This window comes from Meriones unguiculatus, chromosome 10 (assembly GCF_030254825.1).
Source record: "Meriones unguiculatus strain TT.TT164.6M chromosome 10, Bangor_MerUng_6.1, whole genome shotgun sequence".
Classification (NCBI taxonomy): domain Eukaryota; kingdom Metazoa; phylum Chordata; class Mammalia; order Rodentia; family Muridae; genus Meriones; species Meriones unguiculatus.
Genome location: NC_083358.1, coordinates 83,363,441 through 83,389,155, shown reverse-complemented (window position 1 = coordinate 83,389,155; position 25,715 = coordinate 83,363,441). Strand labels below are relative to the sequence as shown.

At 49.8% G+C, this 25,715-nt stretch overlaps 1 protein-coding gene, 1 long non-coding RNA gene and 1 pseudogene across 5 annotated transcripts in view; 1 reads left to right on the top strand and 2 right to left on the bottom strand.

Annotated features, from left to right (window-relative positions):
- Window positions 1-25,715, top strand: part of Bcar3 (BCAR3 adaptor protein, NSP family member) — a 111,691-nt gene that overhangs the window by 72,446 nt on the left and 13,530 nt on the right. For all 4 annotated transcript variants that reach the window (XM_060392803.1, XM_021645010.2, XM_021645009.2 and 1 more), the window contains 4 exons: window positions 13,017-13,145; window positions 16,013-16,452; window positions 19,168-19,271; window positions 20,280-20,932. In XM_060392803.1, coding sequence (XP_060248786.1) covers window positions 13,017-13,145; window positions 16,013-16,452; window positions 19,168-19,271; window positions 20,280-20,932 — 1,326 coding nt within the window. The remainder of the gene's footprint in view (window positions 1-13,016; window positions 13,146-16,012; window positions 16,453-19,167; window positions 19,272-20,279; window positions 20,933-25,715) is intronic.
- LOC132656906 (uncharacterized) lies at window positions 4,867-7,940 on the bottom strand. The gene is made up of 3 exons (XR_009594701.1): window positions 6,913-7,940; window positions 6,236-6,413; window positions 4,867-5,816 (listed from the first exon to the last, which is right to left on the bottom strand). It is a non-coding gene; the product is annotated as an uncharacterized LOC132656906 (long non-coding RNA).
- On the bottom strand, window positions 9,832-9,932 carry LOC132646103 (U2 spliceosomal RNA; annotated as a pseudogene).

Below are 25,715 nucleotides of genomic sequence, written 5' to 3'. Positions count from 1 at the left end.
ATTGGTTAACAGAGAAAGGCAAAACAGACACCAGCACGTGGAGCTGAGCTCTGAGTGGACTAGGGTAGATAACTTTGTCAAACGTAAAGCCATATGACTGGCCCACTTTCAGGCCAAGGTGGAAGGAGACCTTGGAGTAGGAGTCAGTGAGCAGTTTTGCCCACGTTTGTCGAGTTTGGGGGTTTACTGTTTTGTTTTGTTTTGTTTTGTTTTGTTTTGTTTTCCTGAAGCTTAGCTGCCCCAGTCTTCAGTCTGAAATCAATCTCCTTCAGTTTGGCGGACGGGGAGGGGGAGGCTTTTCAGTCCCTTGATGGTTCATCAGAATAAAACTGGGCAGCTAAAGCAATAGCTTCCTGATCCTGCAGGGTGGGAATGCGCAGAGGAGACCTTGCCCAGAGGATGAGTGCGGATGAAAGGCAGAGGCAGTCTAGCATCAAAGAGAGCCGTGGGCTCCAATCAGAGTGACTCTAATGTAATTAGTTTGGATGTAGGATTAAGTTCCTGCTTGCAGGGTGCTCTACTTCAAAACGCCAATCCGCAAAAATTGCAATTAAATTAGTCTCTTTAGTCTGTGCACAGGAGCAGGAGAATTTTAATGGGTGATTCTCAGAAGCTTGACAAGCAGAGCTCTGTAGAGAGCCTCTTCTTAGTTCCTATTCACGGCGTCTGAGCCTCTTTTGATAAGAGTTTGATAAGTTTGGGTAATGAATAAAATGAAATCTCTTGGACTTCGGCTCTCTGGGGGTTTTGATGGTTTTCCTGTCTGCAAGAACATCTGATGGTCCTTGTAATCACCATTCGTCTGAGAAAGGGAAAATTGCGTACAGTAGGAAAACGAAGCATCTTAATTTAACTGAAAATTGCAAATCAGTTTTTAATGGCGCTGGAGTGGGAGTCTTCTCTGTGGGGTGATAAACTGCATGGGCTGAATTATAAGATGGGGAAATGGCAAGAGCCTGTCTCTGCAGAGTCTGTCCAAGATGAGATTTTTTTTTGGGGGGGGTAAGGGAATTCAAAAGAGAGTGATGTCTTCAAGATGCTTAAATATTAGCAGCACATTAATGAAAACGAGTCGCTAAAACTAGCTGAGATTTTTATGGTCTCTTTCATACTGATCCCTTTCTCAGAGGGGCCAGAAACCTCTACTGACCTCATAAGAGACTCCTGCGGGCTTCTGCACTACCACTGGCCATTTTTTTAAATACCTTGTCGCCTCAAAGAGACAGTGACCACTTCCAGACATGGGGCACTGCCACCATGACATTTGTGCCCTCTAGGCAGGAAGACAGCAGGGCCAGCCACTCTGGGGCCTGGGCTTCCGTGAAGACAGTGGGACGGAGACTACCAAACTGTTTGGAGGTGACCTCCTATTTGTTTTTGTAGACTTGTAGCCATCAGGGTGATGTGGGTTAGGAAGCTGCCGTGGAGGCTGTATTACAGAGCTACAGAGGGAGGATCTCAAAGAGTAGGGGGCCTAAGTAAGGCCAGAGGTGATCACCGCCCAATACCCAAAGGTGCCAGGGCCCCAGGGATACACTCATGGAATGCCCTGGGTGAGCTATAATAAGGCACCTTTTCCTTAACACCCTTCATTGCCATCCGCCAGGCAACGGTAACCTTCAGTAGACAAATCCGCCATGGCTGTATGACCAAGCACCTGCTTCAATGCAATGCCATGATACCGCCCACATCCTGAACCATAAGCCAAGCCGCCATGTACTCAATGGGCCAGAAGAGGCCAGGGATGCTTTGGGGATTTCTGTACTAAATGGAAAGGTAAACTTTGAATCTGCTCTTTTTCTCTTTGATTCCCCGCCCCCACCAAAGTGAATTGTGGATTTTAGTAAGAGTTTTGGCATCAGTCACCATACGAACACAAGAAACTTCTCTGGGCCCGGAGAGGCTCTGCACACCTGGTTCAGAAGTAGGAGGGGTGGATCCATGATTTATCTTTGGACTTTATTCTTTAGTGTGTGTGCAGGGAAGCGGGAAGTAGGTGTGTACATGCCATGGCGCTTGTGTGGAGGTCAGAGGACAGCTTAAGGAGGGGCTCAGTTCTCCCCTTCCACCTTGTTGGAACTCAAGCCGTCAGGACTAGTGATAACCTTCTCCCCCTGAGCCCGGATGGAGCTCCCTTGCCTGGTTACAATGAAGTATTTTTAGACAAGCCTCAAAGGCAGCTGGCTTCCACAGGAGGTGAAACAAAGCGGATACACTGTCACACACATATACAATCACAGTTCAGACTGACTCACACTTCAGATTGACACATCCCAGGGCTTGAACTAAAGGTTGCCTGTCCTGGAATCTGTAGATCTAGATTTCATTGGCCGTGGGGAGAGTTAAGGATTGTGGAAATAGTTTGAAATGAATTATTATTATTATTATTATTATTATTATTATTATTATTATTATTATTATTTTGTGGGAGTTTATGACCCATTTAGACAGTGTTTTGATTGTGAAAATACCATCTGGGTCTTTAAGTCATTTATGGGGCTGGAGAGGCGGCTCAGCCGTTAGAAGAAGCTAAGCCCACAGCTAAGTCATGTGTGTCTACTTTGGACTTTGGCTTTAAACATGGCCAGTTTGAAATTCAACAGAAGAAAGGGGTTCCAGGGAGCTGGGTTGCTGAATTCTGCAAGGAACATCATGGTTAGGTGGGGTTCTTGCAAGATAATCACAAAAGCGGAGCTGAGATTTGTGGGCTGGCTCTCCAAGATGGACTTTTGTGGAAGGTTTAGCTTTTCCTCCTCTGTTTAAGACATTTATCGGGGATAGTGATGTCCTGTTTCGTGTCACAGTGGGTCTTGTCAGAGTTTAGAGGAGCAGAGATGAGTCTGGTCATCCTGAATTTCTGCCTTGCCCCAGCTTGGGTGGCCCAGTGCAGTATCAACTATGCCTCAGGGTTCTTACCTGAGCACCAGGGAAGACAGAGTTGCACTTAGAAATTAGACCGATCTTACACAGTGAGCTAGAACTGCAGTCAGACTTATCAAATTTCTGAGCAGTATTCCTGGGTAAGATTTCTTTAAAAACCCTGGCCTGTGGAGTTGTTTGGTACAACTTGACGAGAGGCCTCCACTGCTGCCGATGACTCCCTTAATCTAATAAACTGTTCCAAGGCTAAAGAAAGGAAGCTTTTGTGTGAGATCCCTAATGGCATTCTGGGTGCTGTGGCCAGCTACTCCAAAGCAGAGTCCAGCTGCCTGCCTGCCGGTCCATTCTCCTCTCCTCTCCTCTCCCCACCCCTCCCTTCCCCCCTTTCTCCCCGCATGCACACAGTCCCTCGTCCACCTCCTCCATCTTCTTTGTTTCTAATAATTTAATTTACAGCCTTGATCATAAAGTGAATGACCAGGAATGTATCTTTTTTTTTTTTTTTTTGTGAAAATTCAGCAAGATTTTCTTTTCTTTTCTGTTTTTAACCAACTAAATGTTCAGGGCTCAGAAGAAGGCATAATTCACACCAGGGATTCTCAGCTGTGCACACATCTCAAAACTTCCTTACACTCTTGTGAGGCTCTGCCATCTGTGAGTCTGTGCCCTTAAGTCACCTGGTGCCAACCGTATGTGTGCATCAGGGCTGGTATCCGTGAGTCAGGCTGCTTATCACCAAGGATGGCTTCTTATCAGTGACCAGCCTCATCTGCACACAGAGAATATTTACTGACCTCCCCCCAAGAATTGCTGGCTTTGAACTTGAACAAACAGACTAAACAAAGTTGTACCTAAGTAGAGATTACATTGTCTAACAGCTGGTTTTCACTTTTCTATTCCATTAGAACTAATTTATTTGAGGAGAGAGATGGCTCATTGAGTGAAGGCACTTGCTGCCAAGCCTGATAATTTGAGTTTGATCTCTAGAACCCACACAGTGAGAAAGAAACCAAGTTGTCCTCTGACCCGCACACCATCAATCAGTCAATCAATGTAATTAAAAACATTTTTACTGATTTCTTAAAGGTCAGGTCTCTAAAACTTCCTGGTGGATTTTATTCGTAGTTTAAGTTCTAAGTCTTTGGTAAAAAATAAACTTTTCGCATTCATCACTAAGACTCACCTTTGAAAGAAGTTTCTGGCTCCACACAGAGCAAGTGTCTGCCCGGAACCACTTGTGGAACTGCGTTCTTTGTGAGTGTTAGATTGTTCTGTGAAGAGGGAGTTCTCATCCCCGAGTGCCAGAGAGAAATTCAGAATCTACCTAAGGTGGCTGGTCTTTGACAAGCGCGCAAACTCAGTGGCAAGAACCAACCAACAAAAAAACTACCACGTGGAAGGTGAGCAGATGAGTGAGTGCAGTCCTGTCTCTGGCAGAAAGTGTCCGCCCAGGCACGCTGTGTATGAGGCGAGACCCCGAGACTGGTACTAACACCCTGAGGGCCTCTCCTACAGCTGCCTGCAGTCTTTGAGTGGACTCCTCCGGCTTAGTAATTAGCTTAAGCTTCAAGCCCATCCCACACCTTGTCTAACTCCCTCTGGCTACTCCCAGTCCACATCCTGGAATCCAGCTGGGCTGCACAGTCAGGACCTCCCCAGGCGTGCCAGTCTGTCCGTCCGAGGCACAGAGAGAGATACACAGGAGACTGTGTGTATTCAGAGAGCCATGGAGCAGGGGCCCTGCATGAGGACATAGCAGCAAGTTAGTTTGCGGCCTCATGGGAGAAAACTGGGTTTTATCTGTAGGTGACTGTGAGCCCTGGGAGACCTAGCCAGTATTTCCCAAGGCCTTGATAACTGTAGACCCAAGTAAGAGCCTGATATTTTAATGCAAATCTGGGGGCTTTAGACCCCACTTTGTTGCTCACGCCCATCTCCCCCATCACTTAGTTCTCTGCCAGTATCCTCAGTACTCATACTGAAAGACTCCCTGGAGCCTATCTAGACGGGGAGACCCCGCTTCCCAAGGAACAGCGAGACCAGCCTTCGGATGCAAACCGCAAGAGGTTTATTTTGATACACGGGTACCCGGGGCGACCAAGCCTATCGGAGGACTTGCGCGCCTCTCGGTTAGGGTGACGGGTTTTTATAGGGCTCGGGAGCAGGAGGCGCGGTTACAGAAGCGAGAAGCAGTTACAGGGTTCTGATTGGGTGGTTTGAACAAAGCCGTAGTTAAGTCACGTACCCAGAACAGGGAAGGCGGGAAGGCAGATTGTGAGCAGGGTCACGTACCCACCCGGAACCGGAAGGCGGGAAAGAATGCAGCGAGGTAGCTATCTCCTCAGGGAACTTACCGCTATACTGCGCCTACATAGTGTTAACGATCGCTGCTATCTTTTGGTCTTTCAATACCCTTTCATGATCTCCGTCTCCTGACAAGTTCAGAGCTGATCCCAGCAAGTTAGCAGGTTCAGCACGTGGCTTCAGCTTGTAGAGCTGTAAGGAGCATAAGGCGGGGCAGGATAAGGGTGTGGGTCCCTGGCCATAGAGGATGGGAACCCGAGAGTTCTTTGTATTAGAAGCCCATTGATTGGGGATTGAGCCTGAAAGACATTCTGGATCTCACCTTAGCCGGGTGCTGCTGTGACTAAAATCTCTTAGCTGAAGGGTGAGATGATGAGTCCTGTGGCCTTACGGGCTGCAGGTTGTAGGACGGAAGACAGGAGGTGGAGAAATCATAGGAAGTGGCTACTGCAGAGGTTTCAGGACAAGAATTGAGTGGGGAGCAAGCTGGGTGTGGCAGGAGGTGGCATCAGGGATTGTTTTTCATCCACAGAAGGTAGTTCCGAGGGTCATATGAGTAATGAGGTCCGAGGAGGTGATAGTGGCCAGGAATGAGTGGGTTCATTGATATTGACCTCTGAGCCAGCCGCTACCTGTAAAGGATGGAAATGGAGATTTGAACATTCAGCACATTTCAAATGACTGCACTGTCCTTGTGCCTCCTAGCACTGGCTCTGTTCCTCCCAGCCATTTCCCCATCGCAGTGGATTGATCCCTCTGAAGCACCTTGGCGTGTCTATGCCTTCCCAGGGAAGGCCTTTTCAATGACATTATCCAAGGGATGAAGGTCTGGCCTTCATCCCCCAGTGCTGGGTCCCCTGCGTCCTTCCTCGATTAGAGCAGAACTGCTTTGGTTACAAGTGAGACCCCGCTCCTACTCACAGGGGATTTTTTTTGTTTGTTTTGTTTTTTTTTTGTTTTGTTTTGTTTTGTTTTTCAAGACAGTGTTTCATTGTGTAGCTTTTGGCTCTCCTGGAACTCACTCTGTAGACCAGACTGGCCTTGAACTCACCTGCTTCAGGCCTCCCGAGTGCTGGGATTAAAGGCGTGCACCACCACTGCCTGGAATTTTACTGACTGTTAGAAACAGGTTTGTGCTTAGGGACTTGCACGGCCCAGGGGCAACAGCTATTCCTCGTTCCCCTTCTCTTTGAGTGCTGATTTTTATCCTCTCGACCACACTGGTCCTTCTGGCATAACAAACAAACAAACAAACGAGGTGAAGTAGTTACTAGGCTACAAGCCTCATGGCATTTTCAGCAGAGTGGAATAGACTATCCTCTTCCTGAGTGGGTGAGGGCCCCTCTCCCAGGCCAGCCAGTGACGGCCAGGAAGGTGTTCCGCACATGCCTGGAGTAAAGATGGAGCTGTCCTCAGGAACCAGCGGTGTGTGGGGGAGGGGGAGCTGGAGGTAGAGCTGAGGTGCCGGAGACCCACACCCACTGTTACACCTTTGCAGGTTTCAGTCCGGGGTTCCCCAGCCTGAACCTCCAGGGCCGCTGTACCCACCTACTCATTGTCTCCCCTAGCTGGGATGCCCAATATATCCCTACCCTTCTCTCAGTGTCCTCAGGATGCTCCAAGCCCTTCCCCCCCCCCCCAGGAGCTGTCTTGAGAACAGCCCTGGCCTCAGTGTTGCTCATTTTGACACAGGGGAAAACCCAAAGACAGAGAGGTGGAGTGACTCACTGCGAGGCGGGGATCAGATGGCGAGGCGGTTGGTCTGCCCCCTGAGCGCGGTGTTGGACTGTGTGTGGTCTTCCCAGAGAATGTGACCCTCCAGAGTTTCCATCCCCTGCTTGCGGCCCTGTGCTTCCTCGGGTTCTGAGGTGGCCCTTTCACAGGGCGCCACTGCCAGTTCCTGCTGATTTGCACAATGTAAAGTCCTATGGGAATGGGGAGCATTCCTTACAGCCAGGGGTGGACTTCAGCAAATAGCAATTAAAATGCAGATGCTGTATGTCTCTGAGTCTCCTGTCTCCTTCATGCAGATGAGCGTGTGGGGCATCCTCTGAGGGTCTCTGACGGATGCCTCCTCTTGTCCCTCAGCAGCTGGCTTAGGAAGTCTCATTGCCTGAATGTCTAGGCCCATTCTTGTGGCTGATTTGAAATGCAGGCTCTGGTGCTCACGCAGGAGACCCCAGAGGTCCAGTCCTTCCAGGCTGGAATAGCATTTTCTTCCTTGGAGAGCTGTTGAAACATGGGTTTCCACGGTAATGGAGGTTCCCAGCACATTCTTGGAGCTGGCTCTGTGCCTCCAAAATCTGTTTTCCAACATTTCCTGGGCTCTGGCTACTCCAGCTTGTCAAGACTAGACTTGTAAGGCATGGGGGTTACAGAAACACTCTTTCCACGGTTAGAGTCATAGTTTTCAGAGCTGTGCCCAGCCAGCCAGTTCTGGACCATGGCAAACTTGCACTGAGCTCTCTCAAGAAGACTGAAGAAGTCTGGGGTAGGATCCTTTCCCTAGCTCCTTCCTTCCCAAACCCCAGCCTCTCTCTGCCGCCTGCACTGGACCTCAGTATGAAGTCTGCTTCTTTTACAGCCTAGATTGATAGCATCTGGATGTAATTATAATGACAGCTAACGTTAGTGCTGATTCCTCTGCCGGAGTGTGTTCCAAGTCCTTACAGATACCCACTCATTTGGACCTTATTAACATCATGTGGCACATTATCCCCACTTAGCAGACAGAGAACCTAAAGCTCTACACAGAATTAATGTCACTTGCCCAAGACCACACAGCTGTTCAGTATTACTGTGGGCCTCTGGGTTGAGGTGGCCAACTGGCCCAAGCTCTTAGGCAGTGTACTGTACCATCTCTTAACATCAAGACACCAGTGGCAGAGCCACATGTTATGGTGTATGCTTGTAATCGCAGTGCTTGGGAGGCAGAGGCAGGAGTACAGGTCTTCAAGGCAACCCTTAGCTACATAGCAAGTTCAAGACCAGCCCCGGCTGCATTGATCTCAAACTGCAACACCAAAAATGCTCAGATTCCCATAATAGGAGTTTTATGGAAATTTTGCTAGTGGTTTATGAATTTCTCAGTCTTCAATTGAGCTGGACAACTGTGCGTCTCACCCACCTTCTCCATCTGCTCAGACAGCAGCTAAGTGCATCTCACCTCAGACTCCGTGCTGAGGATGGGACATGGTTGCTAATTTACACGTGGGTCTGGACTGGAGGGTAACCTCGATACGGAAGTTATGAACTCTGCTTAAACTCGGGCAGGCTGTGGGGCAGATGCTGAGGGTCCTGCCTACCCCCGCCTCTGCTGTATGGTAATGTGTGTGGTTTCGGCTCCTGGAATGAAGCTCCAGGACTCATGGCAGAATCCTGTTGATCCAGAGTCGAGTAGCATCCTTTTTCCGGGATTTGAACCGGGCAAAGTTGTGGTTGGCATCCACAATAGCTGGAGCCTTATACCAGGCCACCGTCTCTCCTTCCCGTGTAGACAAGATAAAAGGGGTGCTCTGAGGTGCTGTCCTCTGGACATGATGCGGCTGCTCACCGACACCAGATCTGCACAAGATCAAGCCAGTGAAAACTCCAGTGTGAGGACCAGCTGTGGTGGCAAACACCTTTAACGCCAGTGCTCTGGCAGGCAGATCTTTGAGTTTGAGGCCAGCCGGGTCTGCATAGTGAGTTCCAGGGACATCCAGGGCTGCACAAAGAAAACCTATCTCAAACAAAACAAAACAACTAGCATGGAGGAGGGAGGAGCTCCAGAGGCCCTACCCTCGCTGAGGAGCCACTGGCTCCGATGCTGCTGATGGAGAGAGAGTCAGTTTTCTTAGGGTGGCCACTGGTAGGTTCCCCATGGCCAAATGCTTATGTGCACGTGGACACTCACTGAGTAAATAAGTAAATGAAAAGGAGGACATGAAGCTAGGATGGTGACAGTGGGGTCCTGGGGAGTGCTGGAAAGTGAGATTCAAGGGTGGATATAGTAGAGATACATTGTGCTGTGTGCGCATGTGAAAATTCCCAGGAATAGATAAAAAATAAAGTGTTTCAGAAGAATGTCAGAAGCAGAAACTTCTAGAATGAATTTCAGAATCGGACACAGCTAGATAGAGAGTTAGAGCCTAGCGAGAAAATTGCATTACTGCGGTATGGCCATCATGTTAGAGATAAGCAGTTCTTGAATTTTCCTGCTGTTGCTTCTGTCTGAAGCTGAAAAAGAAACACCTCAAAGAGCTGGTGTGTGCTGCACGCTTACTCAGTAAATGAAGAGAGCCCAGCGGTTGCTGGTGTTACAGCGCCTGCTGTCCCTGGCTGATAGAAGGGGTGAGGATGACTTAGATCCAAGCATCTTTGAGATGTATCAAATTAAAGCTGGATATGGTAGCACATGTCTATAACCCCCAGCCGTTGAGAGGCTGAAGCAGAAGGACTAGAAATTCAAGGTTTTCATCTGTTACAGGGTGAGTTTGAGGCTAGCCTGGGCTACACAAGACCTTTTTCCAACAGCAAGTGGCATTGATTGATATATGTGATTAAACAGTAAGGAAAGTTTTAGAGAGTACCCACTTCCTCCAAAACAACCACCACACTCATGTGGTGGCCCTCAGTGGTGATCTTGCGACATCTCTTCTTCATTCTGAGAGTTATCCTGTAGATTCCCCACAGGAGTGTAGGATCTGTGTTTTTACTGATAAGAACAGATACTACACTTGATCATAGCCAAAAGGCTGAGAAGCGATGATGATCTGTGTTTTTAAAGTCTCCATGAAGCTACTAGGGAAGATCCATGCCCACCCCCTTCCTTTCTCTCCCCTCCTCCCACCTTGTTACCCCCATTTTCTACGGCACCCAATTACAGCCTGTTTGTGAGCATGGACGCAAAGAGCATTAATTATGGATTTTCCTCTAAGGAGTAAGGACAAGAGTCACAGGAGAGCCAGCTGAATCTATAGCTTAGGTAGCAAGTAAGGGTGTAAAATGCTTCCAAAGAGAACGTACATTGTAGCCAATGCTGCGAGGGGTGGGGAGGGGAGAGAGCAAGGGTCTGGATATTGGGGCCTCAGCGAGGAGAACACATCGGAAAGTAGGGGAAGAGCTTTCTGAGTGCGAACGAATAAAATTTTCGAGGATTATAGTAGCTGGGTGTCCATACTTAGATCTCCGTATGTCACAGCTCAGACCTAGCAGTGTGGCTCAGGGTGTAGAACAAGGCGCGGATGTGAGACTGCTGGTCGGGGTGACAGAAGAGACATCCATTCACAATACGGGTTAGGATTCCCTATAGCCACCCTGAGCGGAAGCCCCAAATCAGAGGCTTCCTAAGGCTTCACGGTGACAGAGACGGCTGGGGAGCAGTTGTCCTCAGGTTGGTGTGTGGGGCCCACGGTTAGCAGCGCCCCAGCTCTCCTCCAGCCTTCTGTGCTGTTGTTCTTAGCTGCAGCTTCTCCCTCAAGGTCCAGGAGATGGTTGAGGTGCTGGCTTTCACATGTGACCCCAGGTGTCCCTCTAGCTCTGCAACTCCATCTTCCGAGGCTAGACCTCAGTGCAGCATCTCGTGAGGGACAAACTGAGGAACGCCATCTTTGAACGTAGGTAAAATAGAACTGCAGAGAATTTGGGAGAAAAGCCACGGAAGCCTCACCCTGGGACGTTTGTTCCTGCGGCATTCCTGAGTTCTTGAGGTGCTTCAGGTTCTGCCTGAGGCCCTGCTGTAGGGAAAGGGAGAAAAGGTTCCTTTCCCATGAAACGTAGAGTCCAGCAGGAGGAAAGACGGACAGGAGGCAGCCATCAGTCGCCAGCGTGACATCCGTACATGAGTCTTCAGATGTAACTTTTCATAATTAATGCCGAGAGCTGTCCGTGTCAAACACTGCTGTGTGGGGGCCCTCGAACATCCTAGCAGTCAGCCGTGCATGTCTTTGATATAAATTCCATTCACCAGCTGCCCCTCACTAGGCGTAGTGGCCCACACCTCTCATCCCAGCACTCAGGAGGCAGAAAGGCCAGCCTGGGTTATGTAGTGAGTTCTAGGCTAGCCTGGGTTACAGCATGAGACCCTGTCTACACAAGCAAACTGAACGAACAAAAACCCCTTTGAATGCCTGTCCGAAGGTCCTGAGAGAGGAGGAGGGTGGGAAGAGAAAAGAGAGATGTGCAGGTCGACCCTGAAACCCACCCGCATCACACCAGCCAGCGCCATGAGGGGCTGCTTACACAGTTAATCCTAAATCTGACTTTGCTTTGCTTGGTGGGGGAAGATGTGGGGATCTTTCTTGGCTAAGCAGTGTGTGAGGAGCGATTCTGCAGTTCTTCGAGGCATCTGGAGGGCAAGCTGGGCAAGCCCAGGGGTCTGGTCTTTCTCTTCTCATATAACCGTCAGTGAGTGGTCCCCAAACCTGCTTTTGCTGGGAACCCAGGAGGGGCCGTGTTCAGTGTGCTCGTATGAACGGAAGTGATTCTAAATCCAACCTGGAGCCAGTGCCCCCCGCCTAGAAACCCGGCTGCCGTTGCTGTGCAACACTCTTGAGCTATTTGGGATGAAGGACCAGCTTTGCACTCTAAGTTTGCTTTAAGTTTTCACTGTCAGTTCCCAGTCTGCCCTAAAAATAGTGCATTAGAGAAATTAAACAAACAAAAAAAATGTTATTCAATCTGGGTGTTTTAGTTAGGGTTTCCATTGCTGTAATGAGAGAGACACCATGACCAAGGTAGGAGGGTCAGAGTTTGGATCCCCAGAACTCCATAAAAGCAGGTTGGGTATGGCAACCTGATAGGAGGCAGAGATGGGTTTTCTGGAGCCAAAACAGTGAGCTCCAGAGTCAGTCAGAGACCGTATATATAAAATGGAGCTTACTCAAGGAAGACGCCCAGCGTCAGCCCCAGGCCCCTACAGGCACCACGCGTGCGTCCTTCACAGGCAGACTCCAATGTTCATACACACATACATGTGCAAAAAAGTTACTCAAGGGCTGAATGATTGAACTGTAAGAGTGCTTGCTGATCTTACAGAGGACCCGTTTCTGGTTCCCAGCACCCATGTGGAGGCTCACCACCATAAATAACTCCAGGTCCAGAGGATCTGATGCCCTCTTTCCAGCTCCTACAGGGACTATATATATGGATACAGGTGACAAAAAAGACAAAAAAAATGCAGGCAAAACAACCGTACAAATAAAATTAAAATAAATAGAAGCTTTAAGAAAACAATTCTTTAAAAATAATTTCAAAGGTTATTATAAACTCAGGCATCTATTATTAGATTTAAGGGGCATAAAACTTCTCCTGCTGAGACATCTTTTATAAGTTACCTTAATTCCCTGAACTGGAGTTTGCCTACAGACAAAAAAAAAAAAAAAATAGAAAAAAAGGTAAGAAAATCAGAGCCTTTGCCACCAACCTCTAGCACTGTGCTTTGGGCTATGCTGCCCTTGAGGCCCAGGGTCAAAGGCCACCCGGGAACTGCTGTCCATCCCAGGTCCACGTTAGGGCAGTTACAAAAGAGAACGAGGAAGCTCCACAGGAAAAGAGCAGCCTCGCCGTGTTCCCGTCCCTTACACCTCTTGCTCAGCCCATTGCCTTGTGAGCTGTTGGCCCCGCCAGAGCTCCACGCGCAGGTGAAGATTTCACTCTGTACCTGCAGCTGGAGAAGCAAAAGGTCACGGCTAATTGTAACCCGTCTCCAGTTCCCTTCTTGAATGCACCTTTGGGCCTACGCTGGTTGACTCAACCTTTCGGAGGACCGGCGAGGTGGTGGTCATCTCCGGCTGGCATGGCCTGGCTTGGCCCAGGGAAGGTGAGGTCACGGTGTGGACTCTGTGTTACAGTTCTCCAAGGAGAGGCACGTCATGGACAGGACCCCCGAGAGGCTGAAAAAGGAACTGGAGGAGGAGCTGCTGCTGAGCAGCGAGGACCTGCGCAGCCACGCCTGGTACCACGGCCGGATCCCGAGACAGGTATGCCCTCTGCTCTCCTCGGGCGATGTCGCTCTTCGAGTCCTATTCAAAGACCACAAAACTCTAGTTCTGTGAAGTGACATAACTTAGACCTGTCTCTAAAGAGACTTTGGGAAGAGCCGAGGTGGGACTCTAGATACATTTCCAGTCAGGGAGGAAAGGTCTATGCTCCTGGGGGCTGCATACATATGGGCAGGAGGCCGCAGCCTCAGTAGCAGCTGCCGGAAGGAAGTGGATGGCTGGGGTTCAGATAATGAAGCTCTTGGCCAGTGGCCAGAGCCTCCTACCACCTTGTTTTGAAGGCTGTGACTTATGTCAGTTGACAGGGCAGGTGGCACAGACTGGCAAGGCCACCCCTGCTTCAATGTAGCCAGCAGAATGTCCACTGTCTGTGTTCCTTCTTTCCTGGGTCCTGTGACTCGGAGATGGGGAGGAAAGGGGATTATCCGAGGGACCACAGCTTCGCAGCCCAGGATATCTTTCATAGGCTTGTCATCAATAATGTTTTTATTTAATACTCTAAGAACTGAAAAACAGGCTCAGTCCGCTGAATTGAAGTGTACACATGGGTTTTATTACAAGCATAATCTGGCCAGTCATTAATCAAGGACAACATGACAGGATGTCCAGGACTAAGGAGAATGGTGGCTTGTTGTAAATATTGTCTTTGGCATATCAGATTTCATTTTTTTTAAAGTTGTTATTACATTTATTTATTTATTTATTTATTGTGTGTGTGTGTGTGTGTGTGTGTGTGTGTGTGTGGAGTGCACCATAGCACAAAAGACAACTTGGGGAATCCTTTCTCTCTTTCCAACATACGAATCTTAGGGATCCAAACTCAAGTCTTCAGGCTTGGCAGCAAGTACCTTTACCTGCTAAGCTGTCCTGTCAGCACCACTTGTTTTTTTGTTTTTTTTTTTTTTTACGCAGGCAAAGAAATAATTCCTATTCTGATCTTGAGATATATACCTCTTTTTGTAATCTTAAAATCGATTTTAGAAAATACAGATAAAAAAAAAAAAAGAAAATTCAGCTCTTATCCTTAATTGTCTCCCCTGGAGATAGCTGTTACAAACGCTTTGGTGTGTATCCCTCCAGACCTCCTCAATCAAGTCGGAGATCTTACTGCTTTCCCTGGCCCACTTTCTTCGCTTAATGATGCGCCCTGGGAATTCGCTCCGGCTGTAAAATCTCCCCCTGCCCCGGCACACGCCACGCAGATGTCCATCACACGCAGGCATCACAATTTATGGCGTGTTTCTAGCTGTCTGAGCAGCATCCTGTAAGATAACTACCATGTTCAGACCCTATAATTCCTCCTCCTGGCTCAATTCCGGGAAATGGAATTTCTGCGTGAAAATGTATTTTAAGGCAAAGATGCAATTTTAAAGTAACCATGGCAGCATACTGTTCTGAGCTGGCAGAAGTAACGCGTCACTTGGATGCTAGAATATCCTAGAAAAAAAAAAATGCCGTCGCTGCTGTCCTTCCTCGTGTGCCGGGAGGGTGGATCCTCAGCAGCCTCCATGGCAGTGATAGCAGTGCACCAGCGTTCTATCCCTTTGAAACTGCCAGCCACTTTATGTAATATCATTATCTCCATCTCATAAAGGTCATAACCGAGCCGCAGAGCGCTTATGTGCTTTGTCTAGTCACACAGCTGGGGCAGAATGCAAACCTGGGCGGTCAGGCTCCAGAATGATTGACACTATGGCAGTGTAATTGTTGGCTGTAAACGTCGCCATCATGGCAGTTACCTATTTGGGGGTACCCATTGTGTTACAGGCATTGGACTACTGTTTTACATATTCTTCATATGCAAATGTATCATCTTTACAATAACTTTGTGTGAGAGAGAACCTCAAGTGAGTTGTTTTTTTTTTTTTTTTTCCCTAGCCTCCTAGCATGTCCAGAATCTACCGTGTCATCCCTAGGCTCAGCCTGCTCTGTAGATGGGAATCTTAGGAGGATGTCTGGGGACCCATACAGCCTCTTCCTCCGCCCTTCACTGATTACCAGGGAAATCAGACCCAATGAGCACACAGTCCCCTGTCTTCCTGCTGTTTTACACCCTTCAAGTGTGTGCTGATGTCATCTTCTTGTGCCATCTTCCGGGCACCCTCATCTGAAAGATAATTCCCCCAAGCACCCCATCTCCCTTCTGAAGTTTCCTTTCCTTAGCATCATAACATCTGACACACCACACCTGCGGCCATGTGTCCTGAGAGCATTACACAAAGCATGCAAAGGCCCCCGAGAAAGTACACAGAGTCATTGCTGTGTCCCCTGAGCCTGAAGTGGTGCTGGGCATTCAGAGGAGGGCCAATAGATAGTTGGGTATTTTTTTTGTTTTTGTTTTGTTTTGTTTTGATTTTTTTTCTGAGAAGGGCTGACCTCAAACATATTATGTATCCCAGGCTGGTCTCAGAATCACAGTCCTCCTGTTTTCGTACAATTGAGCATGGTTGTACCCTGCTAGTAAATAGTTCTTGAGTGTGACATTTAAAAACTAAAGAAGGAGCACTAGGAGATTGCTCTGTTGCTAAAATGCTCACCCTGCAAGCACAGGAATCTCGGTTCAACCCCCAGAACCGGAATTAAGACCCAGAACAACAACAACCAAAAAACCCCCAAACAAGCAAAACCGAGGGAAGTCGGATGTGCTAAAACATGCAGTGGGAGGCAGAAAGGGGCAGATTCCTGGCTTATGGGAGATCCTGTCTCAAAAAGAGAGATGGGCTGTGCCTAAGGAATGACGCCCACGGTTGTCCTCTGGTCTCTGCACACACACGTGCACACACAGAAGAGACAGCACTGCCTCCTGTTCAGCCTTTCCCGCTCCTCACTTACCACTTCGTCTGCAGGTATCGGAGAACCTCGTGCAGCGAGACGGTGACTTCCTGGTTCGGGACTCCCTGTCTAGCCCTGGGAACTTTGTCCTGACCTGTCAGTGGAAGAGCCTCGCTCAGCACTTTAAGATCAACCGGACTGTTCTGCGGCTCAGCGAGGCCTACAGCCGGGTGCAGTACCAGTTCGAGATGGAGAGCTTCGACTCCATCCCTGGCCTGGTGCGCTGCTATGTGGGCAACCGGCGGCCTATCTCCCAGCAGAGCGGGGCCATCATCTTCCAGCCCATCAACAGGACAGTGCCCCTCTGGTGTCTGGAGGAGCGTTACGGCACCTCGCCAGGCCGAGGCCGGGAGGGCAGCCTTGCTGAGGGGAGGCTGGACGTTGTCAAGAGGCTGAGCCTCACCACGAGCCTCCAGGCTCGGGAACACAGCTTGCCCCGTGGAAACCTCCTCAGGTAGGTCTGTGGGCTGCCGGGGGGGGGGGCGGTGGGGAGGGGAGGGTGGGCTTAGGCTGAGGAGAGGCTATTGCTACACTCGCTGTTAGTGGACAGCTGGTGTGCAAGACTAGTTCCCCGTTAGAGTGCATCCAAAGCACATGGTGGAGCTGGGCACACAGGTGGGATGCAAGACTGTCAGTGCTTTGAGGCTGAAGTGGGGGGATTGCCCCAAGTTCAAGGCCTTTGCAGCCTGCAGAATGAGACCCCCATCTCTAAAACAAAAGGCAACAAAACAAAAACAGCAGGGCCTGAGCAGGGGACAGGTTCCTCTGAGGGCAAGGCGGTGTCTGGGGGAACATTGCAAAGAAGAGGGTGTTCCAAGGTTCAGTGTGGTGCCGCAGCCAAGGGCCAGAGAAGCCTGGAGGGTTGACTGGTCAGGCTGGACTTGTGCAGATCTGTGTAAGGGAGGGGTGGGGATAGGAGGAGAACTCTAGCTGGCGGTGGGGCCTTTATACCAGGCTAAGGGGCTACAAAAGTCTGGCATGGTGAACAGCAAATCCTGAAGCAGAACTGGGGAGCAGTAGGCACAGACTGAGGAGACTGAAGCAGGAAAGCCAGCAAGGGTTTCAGGGAGGACCCCGGCCATAAGGGAGGGGTGGGCTTCCAAGGTCTTCCGGATTGAAGGGGACCCAAGAAGACCACCTAGTGACTACAGGGAAAGCCATGTGCCTTGGAGGAAAAAGTCATTTCATCCAAGCAGGGACTGTGCGCTTGCAGACTGTCAGCATCCAGCAGGGGTCAGTGCTGAGGGCTGGGGAAGGCAGTGTGGGAAAAGGATTGACTCCGAGGGAACCCATCGGGTTGGAAGGACTGGAGGTGTGGAGGGAGGAAACTGGACTCTGCGCCCCTAGGAATGATGAAAACATTCAGAGAATAGGGCAGGAAAGGGCTGAGAGGCGTGCTCTGTGTTTGCCTAGGACCCGACTTCCAGAGCTGAGAATTCTTCACAGATCTAACTGACAGAGCCTGTGGGAGGAAAGCTGAGTTGCAGACTGGCCACCCTAGTGTGCAGCGGCCCCTCCCCTGCCCCACTCCTGGCTTCTGAGCTCCCATGTATAAGTGACCCATTCTCCTCTCTGCTTTTGCGTCTGGGCCAAGAGAAAACATAAACTATAATTTCTTTACTGCAAACGCCTTATGAAGTACAGGTCTACGTGAGTAACATAAATTACAGCTGTTCCCTGGTATGCATTAGTCAGCAACTGACTCAGAACCTGTGGCTCCATGCTGGTTCCATGCGGCTGGCTGTGCAACCCTGGGCAGAGACCTTAACTATTCGGGGACTGTTTTTCTCCATCGGGAAGCCTGGAAGCTTCGAGGGTTAACTAGGGAATGGGAAATGTTTACTTACGGCAAGGGCTGATATTCCCGGTAGCTGTTATTCTCTGAAGGGGAGGCAAAAACTAGACTTAGGGGCAAGCAGGGAGGCAAGGAAGGATATGGGAGGTGCAATTCTGATTGTCTTCTGGAATGCAGAGGCACTGGTAAGCTTCCCACAGGAAACAGCCAACACAGTCCAGGTGGGGGAAGGGCAACCTCAAGGTGACCAGGGGCCTTCACAGGCTTGTCACCCTACCCTGTTGCCCTCCAGTAGCTTCCCCACGTCAGTTTTGGCCCGCTGCCACCTGCCCTGACATTAGGCATGCTGCAAGCTTGGCTGGCAGCACCAGGCCCTGGGCAAAGGTGTCCGTTCTCGGCCATGCTGCATTCCACTTGCCCAGCTAGCTGCTCTGGGCCCTTGGAATCCGAACGGTTGATCGTTGATCATGGTGGGCACTGCTCAAATATCGTTTCTCAGAAGCCATTTCCTTTTGTGATTTGCCTTGCCTCCACTTACTTATGCTGGAAGTTAAGTCTTTTTTTCCCAAAGGTAGGAAAGAGCTTCTGGTTTGTGTGAGAGTGGTTTATGCTTCAGGGGAATTCGTTCCCTGTGGCCCAGCCGGTGCTGTATATCTCTCCCACTATCAAGAGAATACAGTTCACTGCAGGCTGTAATTAAAACAATCTCCAATTCGAATCAGAAAGGACAGAGGGTGTGGTGGAGTGTTTCAAGTTACCCTCAACCTTTTCCCTGGGTGGCCGTACGCTGCGCCTTCAAGTTGCCATTTGGTGACCATACTAGCCACTTTGTTTGAAACACAGCAGTTGGAGGTCATCTGTGGGTGCTCCAGGCCCAGCCAGGAAGATAGGTATGGCAGCTGCCCCTGGGATCTGCAGATCATTTGGGGATGGGGAGAAGGGAGAGCTGATCTGGTGCATAGAAACGGAAAGTGGCCTCCAGCTTCCTTCCAGCTGACATTGATCCATTGTGGAAAAGTTGTGTTAGTTAAATAAGCCATTCCCCCAGGGGATGAGAGTCACTTAGAGGTTTTTTAAAAAGTACACATTCCAGTTCATCAGATGCCTTCCCACTACTCCCCAGAGGATGGTGACCCAATCACCCTGCTCTTTTCAACAGGATGGAAAGGCTAAGGAGGCATCCTAGGACTCAGCTGCTTTGGCCCTGGGGGACTCGGCACACCCCATCAGCTCCTCCTCCTCTGCGGCCTTGCCGTTAGTGTTAGGGTATGCGCTGCGTACTTTCTGGGAGTTTTCTTTCCTTAACTTTCCGAGACGCTGCCTAAAGAACGTTTACCACTTAATGACACGTTTCTGCCTGGTCTCTGGCTTCAGGAATAAAGAGAAGAGTGGCAGCCAGCCCGCCTTCCTGGATCACGTGCAGGACAGGAAGGCCTTAGCTCTCAAAGCCCACCAGTCGGAGAGTCACCTGCCAATAGGTAGGTGTGTGTGTGGGGGGGTCTCAGGGAAGAGGGTGGTGGTGTGGCCCTGGGTGTCCTCGGGCTTCTCCTGCCTGAACAGACCAGCGGGTTTGAAGACTGGGGAGGTTGGCGGAGCTGTGTGGTTGGCACTCCGAGCTCAGTGCTTTATGCATGCAAGCGTTTCAGTCCCACAACCAGCTTCCAGAGTGAGCACAGTTATCCTCATTTTGCAGCTGCGGAAACTGAGGAGTTAAGGTGTTAAGTAAGAGGATCACCTAGCATTTCTCTGCAGCCAAGTTTCAAACCCTTTTGATTAGTGGTGGCCATCATGATAAAAGAGTCTGCCCCTTATTGCACCCCTCCTTCATCAATGGCACTGTTGGTCCCGGGGCCCCTAACTAAGTAGCTGTGCATGGACACCTTGCTGTTTCTCTATACTCTTTCCATGGCCAGGAGAGTGGTGGGGTGTGGGACTTGGGAGATCCATAAGCATTTAGCGCTGGTGGTATGGTTTTTCATTTCGTTTACATATAACCTTCCACGGGGGCCACAAAGTGATTTTTGCCCCTTTTGTAAACTGTTTGTGTGCCTTATCTCAGCATGTCCATCTGCCTTCCCTGTGTCTCTTGCTCTCTTGTTAATGCTGCCTGAAATCCCCACCCTGACTTTGTGACTCAGAGCCCTTAATGCTATGTGGCTGGAGGCCTCTGTTTCTTAAGGCAGGACTGTGTTATTCACTGCCCAAGACGTGTTTCCCTGTTCTGACTGTCCCAACCTGCTGTGACCATAAAATGGTGTTAGAGCCCAGCCCCTGGGGTTTAGAATCACTCCTAGAGTGAGGTGGAGCCAGGGCAGCCTTCACAGTGTTAGACTGCCACAAGCCAGATGAGGTTTGAGAAAGTCAGTGGTTTTCTCTTGTGGCAGAGAGGGGAACCCAAGGACATGGAGTGAGCTCGGGGAGCCTTCCACTCTCATCTTGTCTTCTCTTCTCCAGATGACTCTCTGACCTTCTCTTCTCCTCTGCAGGCTGCAAGCTGCCCCCGCAGTCCCCGGGTATGGACACAAGCCCTTGTCCCAGCTCTCCTGTGTTCAGGACTGGCAGCGAGCCCACCCTGAGTCCGGCGCTGGTACGGAGGTTCTCTTCAGAGACTAGGGCAGGGGAGGCACTGCGGGGATCAGACAGCCAGCTGTGCCCCAAGCCACCCCCAAAGCCCTGCAAGGTGCCCTTCCTCAAGGTTCCCCCCTCTCCATCTGCCTGGCTCAACTCAGAGGCCAACTACTGTGAACTGAACCCGGCTTTTGCCATGGGCTGTGGCAGGGGAGCCAAGCTTCCCGCACAAGCTCATGGCGGTCACGAGGAGCTGCTGACAGCCAAACAGAACGGGGCATCGGGTCCCCGGAACTCTGGCATCAACTACTTGATCCTCGATGGGGATGACCAAGGGAGACAGTGGGACCCGCTGGCAGCACAGACGGATGAGGGTCAGGAGGACAAGAGCCAGTTCGTGCCACCTCTCATGGAGACTGTGTCCTCATTCAGACCCAATGACTTTGAGTCCAAGCTCCTTCCTCCAGAGAACAAGCCCCTGGAAACGGCCATGCTGAAGCGTGCAAAAGAAGTGTTCACTAACAACGACGCCAGGGTCATCGCGCAGCACATGCTGAGCGTGGACTGCAAGGTTAGTGTTCTGTGGCTGGCCCCCTCCGCTACTGAAGGTTCTTAAAGGGGTCTACCTGGCCATGCTCTGCCTTGCCTTGCCTTGCCGGGTAGATGCTTTGTCATAGGGAAAAGCCAGACGATAACACAGGTGTGGAGGTTTATTTACAGGGTGGGAACCATTGTCAGAGCAACCTTTGCCCAGCAGGAAACTGGTAAACTTCACCTTGCCCAGAGTGAGAGCAGGCCTGCCCCTGAACCCCGCCTGCTGATGACCAGAGCTTCTGTGAATCCTCCTCCTCTTCCACCTCCTCCTCCCTGCTGCTCACTTTCAGAAGTGGAATAGCTCAGGGCGAAGGGGTACAGCTGCAAGCCTGGTTGCTGGAGGTGCAGGGCCCTGGCTACTTTATTCTATTCTGCATTACACTTACCTACACATCACATTCATTTTATTACTGGGATAATCATCTTCAAGCTGATTTCTTGCTGTTTTATTTTTATTATTTTTTTTTAAATAAGAATTGTCCAAGTTAGAAAAAAAATATAAGATACAGATTAGAAGAGGAGATAAAATCTTACAAAATCTAGGTTCCTGGGCCTGTGAGATGGCTTATTGGGTATATAGAGCTGGTGCCAAGCCACAACCTGAATATATTCCCCAGAGCCTACATGGCTGAAAGAGGGCCAACTTCTCTGACCTATATACACATCATGGCATTTATACATGCACACAAAAGCATGCGTGTACACACACACTAAATAAATGTAATGAAAATCTCAAAACTCAGGTTGGAGAGATGGCTCCATGGTTAAGAGCACTGGCTGCTCTTCCAGAGGACTCTAATTTGATTCCCAGCACCCACATGGCAGCTCACAACCATCTGTATCAGCAGGTCCCAGGAATCTGACACCCTCTTCTGGAGCTTGTGGACACTAGCCACCCATGTGTTGTATAGACATACATGTAAGCAAAGCACTAATACACATAAAATAAAGAAAAAAAAACTAACTTAAAAACATCTAGTTTCCTAATAATCACCACTGACAACACTTGGAACGTGGAATCCTAGGCCTATTGGTATTTGTAAATAAGACTTGTTTATCATATATAAATACAGTTCCAAGCTTGTTACTCTCACTCTATATCTACACACGCTTTTATCATCCTCATTTTTTGTAGGGGTATTTGTTTCAGGAGCAGGTGATCTGTGTTCATGAGCTCTCAGTATCCCTTAGATAATGAGCATCTTGGGCATAGCCCACCTTCTTGGCATATAGTAGTTGATACTTGGGCATTTGAGTGACAGATAAGGCCTCATTGAAATCTGAAGCCCTGTTTCATCCAGCTCAGGGGTTAGGGATTGTTCAAAAGCTGGATTTTCCTTCCTGTGTCAGGAATCCTGGCTGGGAATCTAATCTAGCAATACCCCAGGGAGTTCTGGAGAGGATAAAGGACTCCCCAAACAACTACTCTTCAAGCCACCAAATAGCCACCAAATGGGTCGAAAACACCCTCTTCCTCAATCCAGGACTGGAAGGGTAACTAGATGACCACTCTAAGTCAGCACCTGTGGTTGGGGGTGTCATTCATGCTGGTAGAGGAAGGAGGGGGGTGTCCCTGCTAAGCAGGCCCCGAGGGGAAAGCCAGGAAATGGGAATGCTGCGAAAGACCAAGACCTATTAACTCTGGTGGCTGGGTATCCTTGGGCAGATAATTTGCCATGTTAAATCCTTACCTACTGTCTGGTGGCAAGAGGACTGAGGGTGTCTGTCACAGCTGGTCAGCCAGGCTGAACCCTGAGGCTGGAACCATGCCAGAGGTGAGAGTCAAACCTAGTGTGAGTCTGCCTGCTCCCCCCACCCCCAACCTCCAGGAAGCAGCAGAGGGGTCTGTAGCTACTGGACAGTGCCTTTTCTGGGGCATTGGACCCTTGGGTGTCTATGAAGGAGGAAAAGAGGAGGGGATCCCTGCCCACTGCTTTTGATAGCCTTCAGAAGAAAGCCTAAGTCTGATGTCATGTGACAGGTCCTCCTTTCCTGCCCTCTGCATTTTGTCTTCCTGATGGGCCTCCTCCCGCATCTGTCTTCAGGCTTTGCTAGAAGATAGGTTTCTTGGGAGTCCCCAGCAAGCAAGGAGAAGCCAGCCTAGACTGTTCACCCTAGCCCTCATGGGCAAGGCTGTGTTCAATCCTCTGAATACTTCTCTCCACCAGTTTCCTTGTTTGTTTCCCGGAACTAGTACCAGGCACAGTCAGTATCTCCAACAGGAAATTTTTTCCCACCCCCAGTGTAGCAGCAACGAGATGGAGTCACCCAGGAGCCGGAAGCAGGCAGGGAGCAGTGTCTGGGGCCATGTGCCCGTTGCCACCCTAGCACATGGGTCAGGAGCAGCTGCTTATGAAGGGCCTCGGACAGTGGGTGGTTCTGGGTACACTGGAAACTGGAGCCCATTAGGACCCAGCATCCCAACTCAGGGCCCCTCCACCTGCCGATGGGCACTGCTTGTTTCTCACTTACCCTGGTGGAACACAGCTACTCTCCTACTGTCTTTGAATGTGGACGTGAAGTCCACTAGTTAAGAACTCAGCCGTTAAGGATGAGTCCAAAACGCAGCACTGTCCACTAGCCGCCTGGCCCTCATTCTCTGTTTGTGGAGCTCTGGGTTCATGGCCTGGCCCAGAGTATGCACTAAGTGTCTATCAGTGTCACATAGTCAGCCTTGATTGAGCAACTGCTGCATGCTGGGCTCACTGGCATCTCTATCCTAGATGGACCTGCTCTTTAGTAGGAATGGGATGAGAGGGAAAGTGAGACAAGGACTTGGTCCACAGCTTGGCTGGAAAAAGCTTTGGCAGGAGTGGGTGGACTTGCGAGGCTTGAGCAGGGGCTTCAAGCTAGGGATCACGGCCAGCTGAGATGAATCCAGGAGGCTGGACAGTTGGCAAGGTGAATGCAGAAAGTTCTTACACGAGGAGGCACATGTGCTAGGATTTGTATCAGAAGCCATGGAGAGAGGGGTTGGTGGAGATAGGCCTCATTGCCTTTCTCAGTGTCTGTAAGTTTCTGCTTCTTGGCCCACACAGGACCTTGCTGTTACAGCACTTTACCATCAAGTTAGGGAAACCCATGTGTATGTAGGTGCAGGTCTGAGTCCTCTATGCTGTGAACAGCACAGCCAGAACACCCAGCAATTAGACCTGGCAATCTCATTTCATTTTAGGCCTCTTCATATCGGAGAAGAGGGCCAGGCCAGGTACCCACTGGGTCTTGTCAGGACACCACAGTGGCCTTGAAGCAGTGGAGTGTGGAGGAGTAGGAGCGGAGGCTGTAGTGTGCAGAGGCTTCACAGAATGGTGGCAGGTAGGATTTGGAGGACAGAGGAGCTAGAGTGCCTCACTTTAGGGCACTTAGGACATCCTGCCCTGCCAACATAAGGTCAGCCCACAGTAAATGCTGCCACCTCCTCCTTCTCTAATCCCCAAAGGACTTAGTATGGGCCAAGTGTGGGCTCAATGTCCCTCAGTCCTCTAGCTCAGCCATGGAAGGTATGTGTAGCCCTAGAAAGGGAGCTGATGATGAGACACTAAAGTTGCAGTAAAGGCTTCCTGCTCTCAGAATGGAGCCCTCCGAATGCCTGCTGGTGCTTCCAGAAGAAAGCTGTCAGTGGTGAGCCTTTCAGTCTTATTATGTAGAGGGGGTGGGTTACAGTACACCCCAAAGAGGTACAGGGCTTAGAAACTCTGGCAGGATAATGGTCTAAATGTGGGAAAGGTCACCATGTGGAATACCTTGCCATGGTCAAGGTGGAACTCTTTGCCAGGATCTGGACAGAACTGCCTCCTTTCCACACGGCCACTGACTTACAACTTGTATTTTCAAATAGTCATTTGAATCCTTGGCGAAGCCCTTGAGAAAGTCAAATCTAAACTACAGCAGTCTGGAATGAATCCTGATCCTGTCCTGGGTGCCACCACTGAACAGCCAGGTCCTCAGGCTTTTCCCCCCAAGGCTGACAATACTTGCCTGCTCAGTTAAAGACATTTTAGGTCAGGTTTAACAATTGCTGAACTTCCAGATCTTTTGTGTGACATGGTATGAAGATCTCTGCAGTGCTTATATGCCTGGAGTGACTATGGTAGAGTCAGTCCACCAGATGAAGAACAGGAACCATCTGGTGCCTGCCACATGTCCAGACGTGATTAGACCCACTGAATCCCATACTATAGTATGTCAGTGAGCTGTCATCATGGCTCCAGTTTAGAGACATGCTGACTCCACTGTAACATCTCAGCATGATGTGTACTAAGAAATGGCCAGGTCCAACATCCAATCCCATTAAACTGTGATTATGCACATTAGAAATGAGATGGTAAAAAGAATGCAGCATAAGAAACTCAAGAATAAATTTAATCAATGAAGAAAATAGAAAAGAATTGGGTTAGGATGAGAGCTGGCTTGGATGAAAACAAAAAAGATTTTCTTTCAGGGAAACCTCTCTGGAGAAGACGTGGGTGTGTTGGTTTCAAATCACCACATATGTTTTTGATGGCTTCCAGCCGTAAGGTGCACTTACTGCACTCAGGAGAGGCGCAATTAAGGGCAACAGCAGCCAGCCGTGGCTGTTAAGTGAGAACATGAATGGCAAAGCCTGGAGCAGAGGGGAGCTTGGACGGCGCTTTGCTTCTCCACTGAAGAGACTGGCAGGCTTCACACACGCAGCCTTGCTGTTGGCAGCAAAATGTCTCCCCAGGGTCCAGCCTGTGTCAGGCCAAAGCTCGAGTAAATGAGTTCCCTGGCTGAGGACC